Source organism: Poecilia formosa, unplaced genomic scaffold (assembly GCF_000485575.1).
Source record: "Poecilia formosa unplaced genomic scaffold, Poecilia_formosa-5.1.2 Scaffold40, whole genome shotgun sequence".
In the NCBI taxonomy this organism is placed as follows: domain Eukaryota; kingdom Metazoa; phylum Chordata; class Actinopteri; order Cyprinodontiformes; family Poeciliidae; genus Poecilia; species Poecilia formosa.
In genome coordinates, this window is record NW_006799979.1 from 1,075,460 (window position 1) to 1,092,523 (window position 17,064).

The 17,064-nt window shown below is 39.9% G+C and overlaps 1 protein-coding gene across 1 annotated transcript in view; it reads right to left on the reverse strand.

The window, feature by feature from the left end:
* The window catches only part of slc8a1b (solute carrier family 8 member 1b), a 162,081-nt gene that overhangs the window by 144,141 nt on the left and 876 nt on the right, over positions 1 to 17,064 (reverse strand). Inside the window, exons 2-4 of the mRNA XM_007551113.2 lie at positions 6,208 to 7,134; positions 3,050 to 3,214; positions 1,487 to 2,277 (exon numbers count right to left, since the gene is read on the reverse strand). Coding sequence (XP_007551175.1) covers positions 1,487 to 2,277; positions 3,050 to 3,214; positions 6,208 to 7,083 — 1,832 coding nt within the window. The 5' untranslated portion in view covers positions 7,084 to 7,134. The remainder of the gene's footprint in view (positions 1 to 1,486; positions 2,278 to 3,049; positions 3,215 to 6,207; positions 7,135 to 17,064) is intronic.

A 17,064-nucleotide genomic window follows, 5' to 3' on the forward strand; every position in this document is an offset into this window, starting at 1 on the left:
GAGAGGAACTTGCAGTAGGTCAGCTCTAATGAGGTCTGTCAAATAACCAATGAGAGATCTTTGTGAAGCCTCTTTTTATAAGCAAATTATAGTCCTGCATTAATATTGTCAAAAATCTCTCATTAATTAGCTATACGTGGATAAACTCCTGAAATTTGAGAGTTTATTGTATCCTGCTTAAATCTAAAGGCCACGACAAAAGACCAGGTGAAAGCACCAACGTCGTGTTTGATAAAAGTAAAACGACACGAGAAATCAGGATATCAAGTCTTATGGAAAATAATTTCAAACAAAGACCAGAGCATCATGGGAATTTGAGGGATCAGCTTTTTTTTTCTTGTAAATATGATAAAGGAAGTACATGAGAAAATGTCAACCACAAAATAAAAATAAATAAATAAAAAAACTAGAGATCTAAATACAATCTAATGAAGCCTAATATCCAAATTCAGTGAGCCAGTAAAAACATTGTTAAAAAAAAGAAAACCCTTGTGGCCGTGATCCATGTCCTAGATGATATTTGGATCAGGTTTCGCACACCGAGTGGTTCACAACGAAGATTACAGATGCCACATTTACCCGCGGAGCCAAAAGGCTTCCTGTAATGTGGTCCAACAGCAATCACAATGCTTACCATGACTCACCATCCAACAAGCACCCTGTTAAGTAAAGCTTTGAACAGGAGATTCATCCTTTCACTGCAGGGATTCTTAAATTAAAGGTCTAAGCCCCTTTTCACTGACTAAACAACAAGAAGAAAAAAGCCACTATCTTGCAACAATCAGTTGCCCCGGGAGGTTTTCACAAGGTATAAGGCCACCTAAAAGAGCAACTTGATTTATGGCTTCAAAAGGCTTTTGTGCTTCTGAATCAAGTCAACAAAACACATGTTCCTTCTTGGCATTTACCGACATCCTGCTGTTGGAATTTTTGAACCCTTTCCAGCAAAACCAGCTACTCCTCCCGGTTTGCCTCTGCGCATCTCACTCAAAGCGTCGTCGAGGATCGTCGTCCAGTTTCCAACACAAGGAGATTCCATCTAATTAAAATTCAAACCAGCTGCCACCGAACCAGTAACTCCATTCTCCCAAAGAAGTTTCGGCTGAAGCCATTGCGCTGACTGTGCAAGAACAGGGTGGAGAAATCAATGCGTTCTCTCAGGAAGAACAGCGGCACGATGAAGCAAATCACAGGCTTGAGACGTTTAATGAGAAGAAATGAGAAGAAATGAGGAAAAAAAGGGAACTGAAAGAGGGAAGGGGTGGAAGCCAACAGGTTGTTGAATCTCTTGGAGTACTGATGCAGAGCCGTCCGCCACGCCGCTTCGCGTGGCCACCACATCAAACCAACATCTCTGCTTCCCACATCGTTACCAACACGACTGGATAAACTAATCTTCTCAATCATAAACTGTGGTTGTAAACGTCAAATCTTACTAATGCAGTCATCGTGATTTGAAATCAAATAATGCTCAGAGGCTACTTACAAGATTTCGTCGTTTTGAAATTCGAGGACGCCGTGTGCGTCTTCAAAGTCCTCCCCGTTGCCCCTTGCAGTCCCTTCCACAGTCTTGTAGGGCAGCATGACCACACCGCGAGCGCCAGACGTTCTCAGCACCTTCACCTCCATCGTGCCAACGCTCTCACTGACGTGGCAAACGGGCTCCTCGAACGTAAAGATACCGGCGTGGTCGTCGTCGAATATCGTGACGGTGGCCGTCGACGGTATGCCGACGCAGGCCACAGAGTCCACGTGATTGGCCGACTCGTTCTCCTCCGGCTCCTCACCTTCGGAGGTCAGCACCTTGACGTTGGAGAGGTGGATGAGGAAGTTTTCGTCCTCCTCGAAGATGTCGTCGTCGATGATGCCCACGCGGATTTCCTTCATGGTCTCGCCCGGCTTGAACACGACGACGCCCTCCGTGAACTCGTAGTCGGAGCCGGCGTTGGCCGTGCCGTCTTCCGTCCGGTACTCCACAGAAACGGTCTTGCCCAGGTCACCGCCTCGCCGCACCACGTTCACAGCCACCGTGCCGCAGTTCTCGAGACACTGGTAGGAGCCCGGCTCGAAGAAGATCTTGGAGACGGGGTCGTTGTCGCCGGCGTCGGAGCGGACCTCGTGCATGCTGACGGCCTTTCGGGCCTGGTCCGCAGCGTGTTTCTTTAGAATATTGCCGGCACCCGTCATGAGTCGGGTGGCCTGGCACCGGTAGAAAGCTCGACTTTTCTGCTGCTGGCTCAGCACCTGGTAGTTGGCAAGTTCAATGAGTTGTTCCACCTGGTAAAAGGAAAACAATTCAATTATTTTCACCAAAGCAGTTAAAAAGATTTGGATTTTAATATATTGATTTTAATGTATTTTTTTAAAGTGTTGTTACTAGTCATTGTACAGGCTTGGGATGTAGCACATCAGCTGGTCTAAATATGTTCATTTTATTTATAAACTTCATTAATGAAAAACAGTATTTAATATAAGAGTATGCAGGGTTTTTTTTGCTTTGAACCTTTAAGCAAATCTTCCCAAAAAAAATAGCTAAAATGGGACAGCTCTCACACTTTTTGAGGTTTATTCAGTCAGTTGCATTTAGTTTACATTTGTTTTCACCTTAGTTTTTTTGATTGACATGCACAGCATCTGAAGCTGTCTCATTTTAGCGTTGTGTATCTGATGAGCTACACAACGTACTGCAGCAACAAGAAACAAGACCGACAATCCTCGGATATCTGCGACTCTGTTAACCAAGCACATCGTTCACCAGCTGAAATGTTTTGTGAATGAAAATTGTGTGGCATTAAGACCAAAGCAGAGTTGGTTTGTTATCCCAGCAGGGTTCTTTTATTTTATTTCTTTTTAACCAGCATGTCGCCACAGCTCCTTTATTTCCTTTGGAACATGCTTTAATCTGTCAGCTTAGCCTAAAAAAAAAATAAAAAAATACACAGCTATAACCATTTATTACTACGATGAAGCTGGATTGCATCTCATCTGTTGCAGATTTGTCATTTTATTTCCTACAGAGGAAATAAACCTCTTCAGCCGCGATACCGACCTCCTTGTCGGGGTGTTTCTGTTTGAGCTCCTTCAGGATCTTCGCCATGTCTCTGCGGGTCTCCTCCTCATCCAGATCCTTCTCATCGATGTCCAAACCCAGTGGACCGTCCAGGAAGTCAACACCATGAGAATTCAGCATCTTTCCATCCATCTCAATGTCCACCTAAAAAAAAGAAAAAAAAGTTATTCAGAAAAAAAAGGAGCTACAATGACTATCAGCAACCCAAGACAAAAAAAATTAAAATAAAAAACTAAACTTCTCAAAATATTACAAAACCCGTATATTATCTATATTTGGGTTCTGTTTGCATGCACGCACGCACGCACGCACGCACGCACGCGCGCACACACACGCACACACACACACACACACACACACACACATTAAGTCAATGAAATGACTTCACAGGGGAACGCCCTCTTTAGGGTGTAGCTTAGTTAGAGCCGTAAAAGAGGAAGTGAATCATGTTGTTCGGGGCCACTCTTTGTTCGTCCACTGAGGACACATAGTGTTGGTGTCCAGTGCTGAAACTGAAAACTATGTCTCTGTTGTTTCTATACATTTTTATTATTTATTTGGCTGCAATAAATTGGACTGATTTTTTTTTTCTTGGTAATTTAAGACAATCCCTCCAAAAGAAAAAAAAAACAAAGCCCAGGAGAAAAGTAGTTAATAATTGTCCTTTGAAGGATAAACTAATGAAAAAAAAGTCTTGGTAGATTACCACGCTTCTTATTGTCTAACAATAATTCCAACTTCTTCTGTATAAAACCATCAGCATGGTTGCACTTTGACACCTTGGTATGGTCGTAATAGTACAAAAATATTAGGGGAAAAAAAGAACACACAAGTGAGAACCACACATTTACCAAAGCTAAATGTTCTAACCTTTCATTGTGAATGTCCTAATAAAATAGAAGCAAACGAGCGACTGCATCGCTCGCTGCAGCATCTGGTCTATCGGTGTAATGCAAACTGCAAAGCTGAGCTGTATTAAAAAGTTACATTTGTAACAGTATTCAATGTACTTTAATCCCCAAAACTAGAGCAATTGCCAAATCACTGCATAGAAGAACGTTAGCATTAGCCTTCGCCTTCAGCTCACAAAGATCCTCAGTAAAGACAAGATGAGTGTTTACTGAAGACTTAGCAGCCATATATGCAGAGTGAGATATTCCTGTAAATGATTAAACTCAACCTAATTTAGTGTTTGTTGAAGTTTTGATAAAAAAGCAAAAACAACATAGCAGCTTTATTGAAACCATCTTAACCTTGTGCTGAAGTGGAGATCAACATTTTACAGAAACGGACAAGAAAAAGAAAATGTGTCATAAAACAAAATTGAGTGAACTTTTAAGTGGCATGTGAACATCAGTGACTCGGCATCGGACAGAAATCAGTATGCTTGAACAATGTGGCTTTTTTTAAATAGCTAAAAAACAAATACATTTCAAATTATTCCCATTGCATAAACTGGTAATGGTTTATTCAATTGTCATAGTTTACTGCATAATACTAAATAATACTAATATTATTTATTACTACATAATACTAGTATTATTTATTAGTATTAATAATACTAATAAATATTAGTATTTATTAGTATTAGTTATTATTAACTATTATATTAGTTAATAATAACTACGTGTTATTGTTAACACGTAGTACTTAACATCCAACTATTAAATTGTTAAGACATGTTTTAGCCATTTTAAGTAAAACAGTTCAGACTGAAACCACATCTGGGTCCTACTCCAATGAAAGATCTGGTTCTCTATTGTGATCAGTCTTCCTTTTGCAGGTGTCTGCCGTTCAAGTGAAAGTTGAAAATGTTAATTTACATTTTTTTTATTATCTAGGAGAATGTTTTATTAACCAAGTGCCTAATCTGCAGTTATGAAACTCTTCCTTCAGGAATATTGTTGGCTTTCATTCGAGGTTTGTATCCCCCCCTCAACTAGAAATTGAAATAAAAATTCCTTTATTGTAGGAATGGAGACGTTTTAATCCAGCAAAGAAATTCTGCAGTTTCCAAAATTGGAAAAAAAAACAAAACACTAATGCAGCGAGTAAAAAAAATAAGAGGGCGGTTTTCACCACAGCAACGGAAATGTAATTACATAAATGCACTGCGTCATCAAAACAAAGCATCTGATCAGAGTCAAAAACAGGAAATGGATTAAATTACAGAGGTTATTTGTGTTCGCAGTGATAAGTTTAATTGCATCAGTTTACCTTGATGGCATTTAATACACTTATGCTGCTAGTAGCTATAAATACAACATACCCATGAACTCATGCAGCAAACTAAGTGCATCTAATTCATTGTGTGAATGCGATACTACTGTACCATCTCCATGTTATTTTTAATTACCGCTTTTTAAGTGCATGCATGTCATTTCCATTTACCTGATACTTTGCTGCTGATGAAAGGAATTTTGCAATATGCGGACAAACAAAGGATGACAATTCTGTTCTCTTTTTACTGGTTGGCTGTTCTGACAAATACACAAGCCTGGGTTAAAAATCAGGGCCCACTTTCAGTCTGTTGGTTTAAAAGGATCCAACAAAGCCAGGAATCTACATGTGGTCATTGATCCTGATTTTAATCTCAACAAATACATCAAACTCATAAAGACAGCATATTACCGCCTAACATATGTTGCCAGATTGAGACTGATGCCTCAGCAAGATTATAAAACATGAGTTCTAAGATCATCTGAACCAAACTTACTACACCGGCTGAAGCAGTCTTCAGTTTTCATGCACCAAAAATTTGGAAGAAGCCCAGGAATGATTCTTGTGTGATTTCGAAACAAGGCTAAAAACTGTTTTATTTACCGTTTCTTACGCTTAACCTAGTTTTTATTTCATTTTGTTTTAAAATCTGTTTAATCAAAAAATTTCTTGATTCGTTTTACCTGAATGTATGTTGTTGTTAACTCCTACATACAAGCACTTTGAGTCGAATTCAGCTGAAAGTAGCTATATCATTAATGCCTTTCAGCAGGAGAAGCCATCCAAAATACAAGACATAACCAGGTATAATAAAGTCAAACTTATCTCAGATTTCTTTATTGTGGTTTAGATCTTTGCAAAATTCCTATTAGTACTGACTGTAGCAGTGACAGCTGTGTCATATCCCGTAGGCTTACCTTGGAAGGAAGCGGACGGTCCCCCTCGGTCTCGATGATCATGCCACGCTGCTTGCCAGTGCGGTAGCGCTTGTACACGTATTTGTAGAACAGCAGGCGGCGGTCTGCCACCCAGGCAAACACGACGCAGATGGGGAAGAAGAAGAAAGTGAGCAGGCCTTCCCAGACCTGCACGACGCCGGGGGAGATCACCGACAGGATCAGGTAGAGCCAAATGTAGGCAAAGATACTCCAGGTTGCCGTGACGAAGAAGACTCGGAGGTGCTTGACCTTCCTCGTCTCGCCGTCGGGCACAACATACACGCACAGCCCGATGATGACGAACATGTTGAACGCCGCCGAACCCACAATAGTGGAGGGGCCCAGCGTGCCGGCCTCAAAGCCATGACCTATTATTTCTATGACGGAGAGCAAGATCTCTGGAGCAGACGACCCCAGCGCCATGAGGGTGAGGTTGGAGACCGTCTCGTTCCAGATCCGGACCGTCGTGGTGGTGGTTTCTCCATTGGGCTTCTTGATGGTGATCTCTTTTTCCTGTGAAGTAATGACCTCTATCGATGCCATGAAGCGGTCCGCGATGATCGACACGCCGAGGAACATGTAGACCAGAGCCACAAAGTAAACCGTCGCCCTGGCGACCTTATCTCCAAATGACGGGTTTCGGGGCTCCCAGACGGGCAGCAGGACCCCGTTTGTGCACTGTTCAGGCTTGCTGCATTCAGTTTTGTTTGTGGACACTGCCGAAACTGAGCTGCCCAGGCTGTGCTCGGGAGCGGTACCAGCCAGCGCGCTCCGGGGTTTAAGGAGGAGGATCACAGTAACGACCGCTAGTCTCAGCACAGGAGACAGGGCAGAGGAGTGACACCTGAAGCCCATGTTGACGGTGAGACCGGGACCAGGAGCTGAAGGTTAATGGGAATGTTGAACCTTGAGAGAGAGAGACAGAGACAAGGGGGAAAAAAAAGAGGTAGTTAGTCAAATAGTAGAAAAAAATGGCTGTGGGTTTGGGTGTGTGAGATTTAGACCCAAATCCTTCCTAAAACTGAAGCAGCTGAAATTCAGTTCATTTAAAAAAAACAACAAATATTTATGTGATTCTGCTGTCACAACTGAACTTTCCCTTAGAGGTATAATAAACATTCTCTCTCTATTCCATAAAGAAAAAAAAACAAAACAAAACAACAACAAAAAAACACTAAATTGGAACTAAAAAAAATACTTTGTACAGTTATAATACTTTGTTTTTAAAAAAGCAATTAACATAAAGCCTTGAATTAGATTTTCTTAGTTGTATCCTCCTGCTAATTTGAACACCTTTGCAATGTAATTCCCTGAATGTGAGACTTGAATTAACTAAGTGGGGAAAAAGGTGAACCATTTTCAGTTTGTGCAGATTCTGAGAAAAACATGTTCAGCATAGTTTTAAAGTGAATGTCACCTTTCAAAGCTCTTCCTTTTGCACATTTTGTTTACAAGTGGTCAGTAGTCAGTATCTCAACTCAGAGCTGGGTTTGACGTCAGACCAGAGGTAACAGCATTCCAGTTAAGAAGTCGAGTTTTCAACATGGCGGCGTTCATGAACATAGCATGCAGTACATCTTACAAACATCATTTTAAGCTTCACTTCCCGTAGTGGACGCCGCTTGTAATTTGCTTAGAGTCGCGGGTGCTACATGCAACACTAATTTTAGTCTCATTCTTATATGCGTCTTATAAAACAAACATGTTTTCACCACACGTTGCTACTACCGATGCGAGGAGCGGCCATGTTGAAACTCGAGGTCGTAACTGGAGGCAGTTGGAGTTGCTCCCAGTTTCCCAGTGGGAAATCCAACTCGGGGAGGATGTTCAAGTTGGTTCATTTCTCCGACCAGGAAGTCAGAATTTCCCAGTTCCAAGTGCAACTGGAACACAGCACCGGTATGCAGTCAAGTTATTCAGAGTCCTGCTAATGAGCTCTTTGTATGAACATGTGCTGAAACAAAGATATTAAAAAAACTAAATTGCAGGACATCGGCTCTCGAGACCCGGTTTGAAGACCCTGCTTTGCACTGCACTCCATGAGGTTTGTCCCTTTGAAGGGGCGTTAGAATCTATTCCCTAAGAAAAGAGACACTCAAATTACTTCAAAACATAATTAGACTAATTTCCAGATCCTCTACTTTGACTTAATCTGTATAACGACATGACATGGTGGAATTTTTTATGTTTTTGTACACTCGAGACTGGATTAAAAGCATTTATACATATAGATTAGATTAAGGGTCACTTTCTCTAACAGAAGATCAGGGCATTTAGCTTATATCAAACATCCACCTTTGTCTCCACTCACAGATTAGCCGAAACATTTTAAATTCTCTTCGCAAGCGTTCCCTCCACAGAATCCGTTTGACAATAATTCACTATTCCCTCACATGCTGGCATTACGTGCACAATTTAATCGACAGATGTAGGCCCCATCAGTGCTTTCCCCACCACAGAACTCAGAAGTTTTGGACAAGTCAGACTATTGGTAGCCAAATGAGAAGTGACATAGCCAAAACTGGTAGTCTTCAGAAACATGTCTGTGGGTCTTGTGGGTGTTGGCATTGTCTGGCGCTGAATTCAGTCCAATGAGAATTGAAACATTTGGGCTGAATAAAGCAGGCAGGAAGAAAAATAAAAGAATACTGCCGGCCCAACATGCTCAGACATTAGGAAATTCACCTCACAATTATAAAAAAAAAAACCCTACACGGTCCGAGTTTTAACTCCCCAAACATTACGCCCAGTGTTGTGTGGCCAAATAAAGCTACATGTGGCATTTTCTGATGATAATTTGGGCCTTGCTTGTTTCCACTTAGGGATGTTATTTTTGGAACGGCTTAATGACCGCAGCGATTCACGCCACTTTAGCTGCTCTAAATGTGTACAGGTGTTACCTGTTTTAACTAGATATGTATACAGTCATTAAATCAGCTTACTGAAGGCTGCGCTCCTAGTTTATGATCAAATGCAACACATTTACATTTTAATATTGAAGGGAGAAAAAGCCATGTTGAAATTATGTACCGAGTACAGTGCTGTGCATAAATGTTCTTTGAGTCCTAGGAGAATTACAACATTCATATTGATTAGGAGAAAAAACAAAAAAAGAGGAGGGGGGGAGGTTGATGCACGACACCTAATTTAAACACAGCAATGCAAATATGGTGCGCTCATTTCCACGTCAGCTGGAGTCAACGGGTCATAAATGCGTTTCATCATCAAGCTAAACATTTTAATCACTGCGAGGGGTTTCTAATGGTCGTTTCACTTCAAATGTTTCAACAAAAATAAATAAAATAACTGATAAAGACTCCCTCTCACTTCCAAAGCTGTACAGCGGTTTCAGGAGAAAAACATTAAAATAATACGTGGTGCCAGTTTGGGTACATTTTTTTGTTTTTTCCCTTTCCTTTTAGTCATCTCACGCCGCAGCAAACACAAGACAACACAACAACTATCACTACTTTCTGCGATGGTTCTTTCAACTGTTTGCTGTTCTTTGTCCCATTCAGAAGGCTGGAAAAGAGCATCACAAAGATTTTATTACCAATAATTTCATATAAAACAGCTTGCGGAAATAGTCAGTGGTTTGCAATAGGAGTATTTTGGCGCCAACATGAGATGAGTTATTTTTCTGTCTACACTACAGTGACACTTATGATATTCATTAGCAGATTAAAGTGAGAAAAAAAAGCATATGAAATGGGTTTGATCTGTAATGGAATATGGAAGAACACATTGCCTTGATCCGTCCCACTTCTTGTCACATTACAACCACAAACTTAAATTTCCAGCAGGATTTTATGTCACAGACCGATGGATTGGAAATTATTTAACTCCAAGGGCCACATGAGCAACTGTGACCGCAGCTGAGAGCGGGACTGTTGGCCTTTTCCATTCAGTTTTATTTGAGAACAACCTGTGATGTTAAGTTTTATCTGGCAACAGTTGACATTCCCCTCGAATAAAATGTGGTCAACCATGGCGACTTTGTAACGCTAAACCTTCATTTTGTGTTCCTACTGGACACGAGTAAATGTTCTTTTAAATGACTGGTATAGGAATAGTTTTGATGCAACTTCTCTAATGAAAGCCATTAGTAGCTTCCTTCCAACCATGCGTAATCTTCACAAATATTCTATTTTTTTCCAACCTTGCAATCGCGACTTTCAGCTTTTAAAAAGAACCTTTGGAGGAAAAAAAAAAATTAAAAATATCCCCTTTACAACATGTGCAAAGGGTATTCGTTTTAGGGTTAATATCCAAGTCCAGTAGCGTAAAATACTGGCAGCAATGCTGATTCCAATCATTTGTGCATAAGTAATAAAAAGTTAATTTTCTTCACCCATCAGATGGATAACATTTAAATTTGCCTTCTCCTAATTGAGAGTAAACACAAACTTGAACTTTTGAAGGAATTTTAAAATTGAGGAACTAAAAAATAAATAAATAAATCTCAATGGTAGTGTATTTCAAATTTATATTGAAAGGAAGTAAATGGCACCAAAAAAGGCTTAATGGGCACAGATTGATTTATTCAGCCAAAGGACGAAGAAAACAATGAAATTATTAAATACATATTAAGCACAAAGAAATATATTTAATAACACACTACAACGTGGTGACATTTTCTGTGGTTTACTTGAACACAGTTAAAGTTATCTCAAACTATAAAATGTCCCTCAGAGCCCAAAAATATGCTACAAAACCAAATTATAGCTTCAATTAAAACTGTAATGCTGAATTCGAATTAACACTTTGTAGATGTTTGACATGTTGAACTGTTTAGAGCTGAAAATTATGTTTTGAAAAAAATATCACAGCATTTAACAAATGCTGCTCATTTTGTTAATGAGCAGCATTAACAAAAAAGAAGCCAACACGCCCAGAAATAGGAGCCGTAAATCAGGATTCCCAAAGGCACACGGTCAGAAAAACAAAGTGGAGGAAACTAACACCATGCGAGCTGCTACTACTTTGGTCACAACGCTGCCATTTGTCACAAACAAATACTGAAAAACAAGAAATATTGGAAAAAATATTCACTATGGTAAAAGACTAGAAAAGGGGTGTAAATGATAGTATTAAAAAAATTACTCAATTATGTCTTGGAAAGAGGTAAATAATAAAACTTTTGGGAAACACGGATACAAAGTAGCCCCAGCAGGGAGCTGAAGATAAACCGTCCACATTCACCATCATTAGGACTGATGTGGAGCTTTTTACTCCAAGTCTGCCCAGAAGCCATTCAAGCCAAGTCATCCTCATGTTATAACACTTGGAGAAAAGAAAGTGATCAATTTGGCACACACACACACACACGCACACACCCACACACACAAACACATACACACACACATAATTACTTCCCACTCACTGTCTGGGTCCATCTGTCCACTGACATATTTACACAAGTCTTACTAGATCCACAATAATGTTCAAAACAATGGAAAACAAAATCCACACAACTAAAGTTGGTTCAACAGAAAGCCAACCACCAATGAGTGACTTTGCTTCACTGCATACAGTGAATGTAAACCCAGGATTTACCCCAGAAAACTTACTCAGGCCGGTGCCCGAGAGCGCGAGGGCAGTCATCCAGCTGGCCGGCAAGTTTTCGAGTTAAAACATGTTTCAAGTTGACAGGAAATTTGAACATATTACTTGATAGTTATGCATTTTTTGGAAGACTGGAAGTTTAATACCTAAACATCAACTATAAAGTTTTAAAAAAAGGCAAACGTAAAAAAACAAAAAAAACAAAGATAAATTAACAATGCTAAGACTGGTAGGAGCACAAGTAAAGCCTGGTGGCCCGCCAGGCTTATAATACACTGAGAGAAACCCTGCAATCCTGTTGGATTTGTGTAAGAGTGCATTCACACCAGCTCTGTTTAGTCCCCTTTAATTTTACTCTAGTTTGTTTGATTAGGAAGTCAGATTTATTTGGAGGTGTGAATGAGCAATCCATCTCTGATGCGGATCAAAAATGCAAACTCTGGTCTCAGTTTGGGTGAAGTGAATTGTGACCGACTGTGAAACCTCTGGAGATGATGATGCAAAGAGAGATTCTTCATAAAAAATAAAAAAAATTATGTACAACCCTGACCATCTTCTTCATAAGACTATATTGGGAAAACAAAGCGTCTTCAGTCAGAGGCTTCTTCAGATTCACCGTAATACAGACTGCTACGAGAGATCTTTTCTGCCAACAGCCACTGCCATCTATATCAACTCTGAAGAATCTGAACTGATACAAATTACAACATTCAATTTCCCTTTGGATCAATACGGTATTTCTGAATCTAAATTTTGAACTCTGGTGTGATTCGAATGCGTATGTGGATGCAAGCGAACAGGATCGCCTCAAAAGCAGGAAGCAGATTACAGCACAAGGCATTCTGGGTAAATCCAACCAAACTAGCTCACAATAAATAGCAGTAGCACCATATACGGAGTCCATAGTCCTCCACGCAGCTGTTCAGGTTCAGGATTCGATTCTAGACCCCAGGGCATTTACTGTGCGTCTGCCCTTCTTCCTGTCAGAAAACTAATAAATAAAAGGCCACTAGCGGGACAAAAACATTTTAGATGAGCTGCATTTCAGGGAAATGGTGAGTGACATTTAAGTAAAAAATGAACCTCATAAGGACCCGATCTAAACCTGAAAACATAAATCTAATCCTAGCTTTGGTCAATGACCGACACCACCATTTCAAATTAGTTACATGTTGTGGAAAAAAACCCATCTTAAATAAACTGCTTTTATACACAAAGATGAGCCCAATTTTCCCCCCCAATTGTAATCCAACAGTTAATTGAAGTCGCCATTGCATGTTCCTTCAAATAAAATTGAGTTTTTTTGGTCATCTATATTTAAACGGCTTAAAGTTTTTTTTCTTGATTCAGTTTAGATTGCCAAGTCAATCAAAATTTTTATTACACCCCTTGATAAATCATTTTGATTTCAGATATTAAATTCTGAAAGTTGAATTCCTAAAGTAAGTTTCTAAAATAAAAATACAGAAAAACTTTTAACATCGTGATAAAATGTAAAGAACATCCAAAAAATATATATATAAAAAATACAAGAGGCTATTCACATTATGAGGCATCAAAATGAAGTGGAAAAGCGGAATGATGAGCTTTTAACTGGATTAATCATTTATAGAGAGGACCGGCAGAGGGGAATGGGGTCAGAGGTGGTGCAGCTTCAGATGTGGTCTGCTGTCTTTAGGGATAAGCTATATAGTTTAACCTTTCCAAAAAAAAGAGGAAATTGACAGATTAACATGATCCAAGCAATGTTGCGCAAATCACACCCACTTCATGCGACTTTTTCATGTTGGTTTTGTTGAATACAGAGTGTGGATTCTGTGTGTTTTATTACTCTTTAGGTTGACTTTGGATCAATTTAGAAGAGCAGAGACCAGATGATTTCAATAGTGCATCAAAACCACTTGAGCTGTGAGATTGTTCTTTAACATTCTTCAAGCAAAGGTGGAAAAAAGTCTTTAGCATTCTACACAATGCTGGATAAACTTCTGAAACTTCATCTCACCATTTTGTCTGGTTCATTGAAAACAAAATCATTTTGTTTTGAGACTCCAAATGAATCATCTGGCATCGAATACATACTGGATTTGCAAGGTAGAGACTCGAATAACTGACCATTTGTAGTGGTAATCAAGACATTTCTTTTAACCAAAGAGCAACACTTCTTAACCGCTAATGGGCTGTTAAAGGAGGATACTAGAACATCAATAAATGCTTTTGAAATAGGAAGCATTTAAGGTTTATATATATATACAGAGAGAGAGAGAGAGAGAGAGAGAGCATACAATCTTTTCATCATCTTTCTTAGCTTTGAAAGTTAAAAAGTATTGGAGAGAGGATTTGTTGAGGAATACATGACTGCGGAAAACATTTTCCCCAGCTGGATTCAACATAGCGAATCTTTCTTGTTGCGTATTACATGAAGCTACATCATTCACTTCCCGACAGAGCGGAGTAGCCCATCACATAATTTGAACATTTCGATGTTCTGGTCGGACATTTGCCCGATGACCAGCTCAGAACCAGAGGCGAGAGCGAGGAGAGGCCCACTCTATTCAACCGACAACCTGGCAGGATTGTTGCATTATGGAAAAAAAAAAAAAAAAAAAAAAAGTCCTAAATAAATTAGGTCAGTAAATGTGTAAAAACCTTGAGTTCTAGGCTGGACATCAATCAGCCGTTTCCATGGTGCATATTTACATTTATAAGGGTTTAGCGTAGCGATGAATTCAGGCTACTCCAACAGATCTTCCCTGATTTAACACGACACCTGATCTTGCCAGCAGATTTGTCCTCCGTGAAAGGATAAAACTCCTCTTGCTGCGCCTCCATCAACTCTAACCAGGTCAGTCACCGACTGACTGTTTAGGAATTGGCACACGGATTTCTCCTGAGCTAGAAACGTCTGACTCCCGTCCTCGTCTGACCCCGCTAGAACGACAAATGTGACAAATTCAAGTGACAAATTCATAATGTGAAAAATTTAATAAAAATAGTATGACTTATCCTCCATCTTAAATGAGTCAGTGTGGTTTGGAGAAACCATGGTAATGTAAGCTGTAACATAAATGTGCTAAATTTGACAGAGGATTTTTAGAAGTGAGGTTGTGTGAAGTCATCCGTATTAGTTCCCTTTCCTGTAGTCAAAGTATTTTATATTAGAGTTTAGATGAAAGAGTTGTGGAAGGCTCTTCAAGTAGATCTCATATTTTAGCTGATTCTGGTCATTTAAAAGGAATTTTCACCGCAAAACTTTCACATGCCTTTGGCACTGCGATGTTAGAGTTCATCTGCCTGCATTTCAAAAGTGATTGCTGGCAAGTTTTTTGTTTTTATTTCCCCCACAGCTGAACAATTTCCATGTTCACCAAAGGTAGACTGTGAGCTGTAGGCCTGTTCAGACACCTGGCTGCAACTCAATCTCCAGGAAACTGCAGCATCGCAAAAAAAAAAAAATAAAAATCAAAGAGAGGGCAGGATGTCACTTGAAAAAATGTCAACATGATTACAAATCCAAAAGTTTACAACACTTCTGGTAGAATCAGGAGCAATACAGCAGCAGCTAATGGCTAGATTATGGTGTTTTATGATTGCTTTTCAGACATTAAAAAAAAATGTAAGTGATATCTTTTCATATCAAAGTTGCATGCTGTATGTATTATTTTTTTAAAGTGATATTTTAAATCAGCTAGGGCGCTAGCTAGAGCTAACTGTTAGCTTTACACTGATCTAAGGATTGTTTTTAAGCAAACTCTGAAACTATCTTTGTTTACAAAGAGAATCCACATTTGAGTTTGCGATCGACATATTTTCTTAAAAAAAAAAAAAGTAAAAAAATTGGGTTAAGAGCAGCCAGCAAAAAGTTTGAATAAATAAAAATTCCAGCGTCGGCCCTATGTCAGCTTCCTGTAAATCAGATCATTCCATTTGCTGCGAGCTATGGTTTTTATAAGGACCTTTTGGTATGGTGCACAAGATAGTCTAATGCAAACTGAAGCACGGCTCCTACGGTTTCTAATTTTCTTCATAGCCTACAGAACATGTCGCGTCATTGTCTTCCAACCACAATAAATCTCTGCCTAGACATTCATTTGCCACCGTCTCCTTTGACCAGTCAGTTGTTGCTCTGCAGTGGCTACAAGGCTGGAAAAAGTTGTGATTACAACCTCTGCTAGTTAAAAAAAAAGAGAGAGAGAGAGAGAGAGAGAAATGAGAGGAGGGTTGCTTGATGTCGAGCCACCCAAAACTCCCCAACACACATCTAGAAATAAAAGCAGCTTTTGATCATTTGGGAACTTATCAGATCCCATCTCACTGCCTGAAACGAAGCATGGCTGTTGCGTTCGGTTCCATCAGCATCCCTGCTGTAAAAACGGCTAAATGAAGCAGATTCAGACCCCTGGAACCATTTCATTCCTTCCTGCTCGCCATCATAAATAAATATTTCATACTTCATGGCTGATGTACCACAGTTGCTCTGTGTCATACCCATAAAAAAATGAAGTCAGCTGGGGGAAAAAGAAAAAAAACAAAAAACCTTGATTGAACAAAAGAAGCCTGTATGTAGAGTCATATCTGGGCAATAAAAGCTGGTTTGACTTTAATTCTGTACAACCCAGACTTCACTCTCTAAAACCAATTACCTAAAAATCACATTTTTATTATTATTCATCTCCAAATCCAGCTGATTCAAATGAGCCCATTCATACTTCCGCTGTACACACACACACACACACACACACACGCACGCACACATATACGCACACCTAATGCGGGACTAAAGCGCACTGGCACACCAACAACAGCCCCAACTGAATACGCCGGTGCCGTTTGGCGCAAAGGATGCAAGGCCCTGCAGGATTGCGCAAAAGTGCCTCCCGGTGCACATCCGTCCTTTCCACTGGTTTAACGGGCCCTGCGCATGTTTGTCACACAAACTTCCACACTGGATGCCAATAAAAGGGGACGAGGAGAGCGCGGCGATCCGAACGTGATCTGAATCCTCAACCATCTCTCTATAAATAGGTGAGGCAGGAGGATGGGCTCAAAGTGGGGGGTTTAGAAGAATGAATGGGATAACAGGGTGGAAATTTAAAAAAACAAATTAATTAATTAATTAATTAAATAAAAAGCTTACTCCTTAATAGCTGTCTACAAACCAGAAAGGCTTTTATTTTCTTTTTCTGTATTGCTTTCAAATCAAAGATGAAAAGCGCAGCTTGGCGAGTGAGGATGGAGTGAGGGAACGCATCCCCATCCAGAGCCATCTGACGC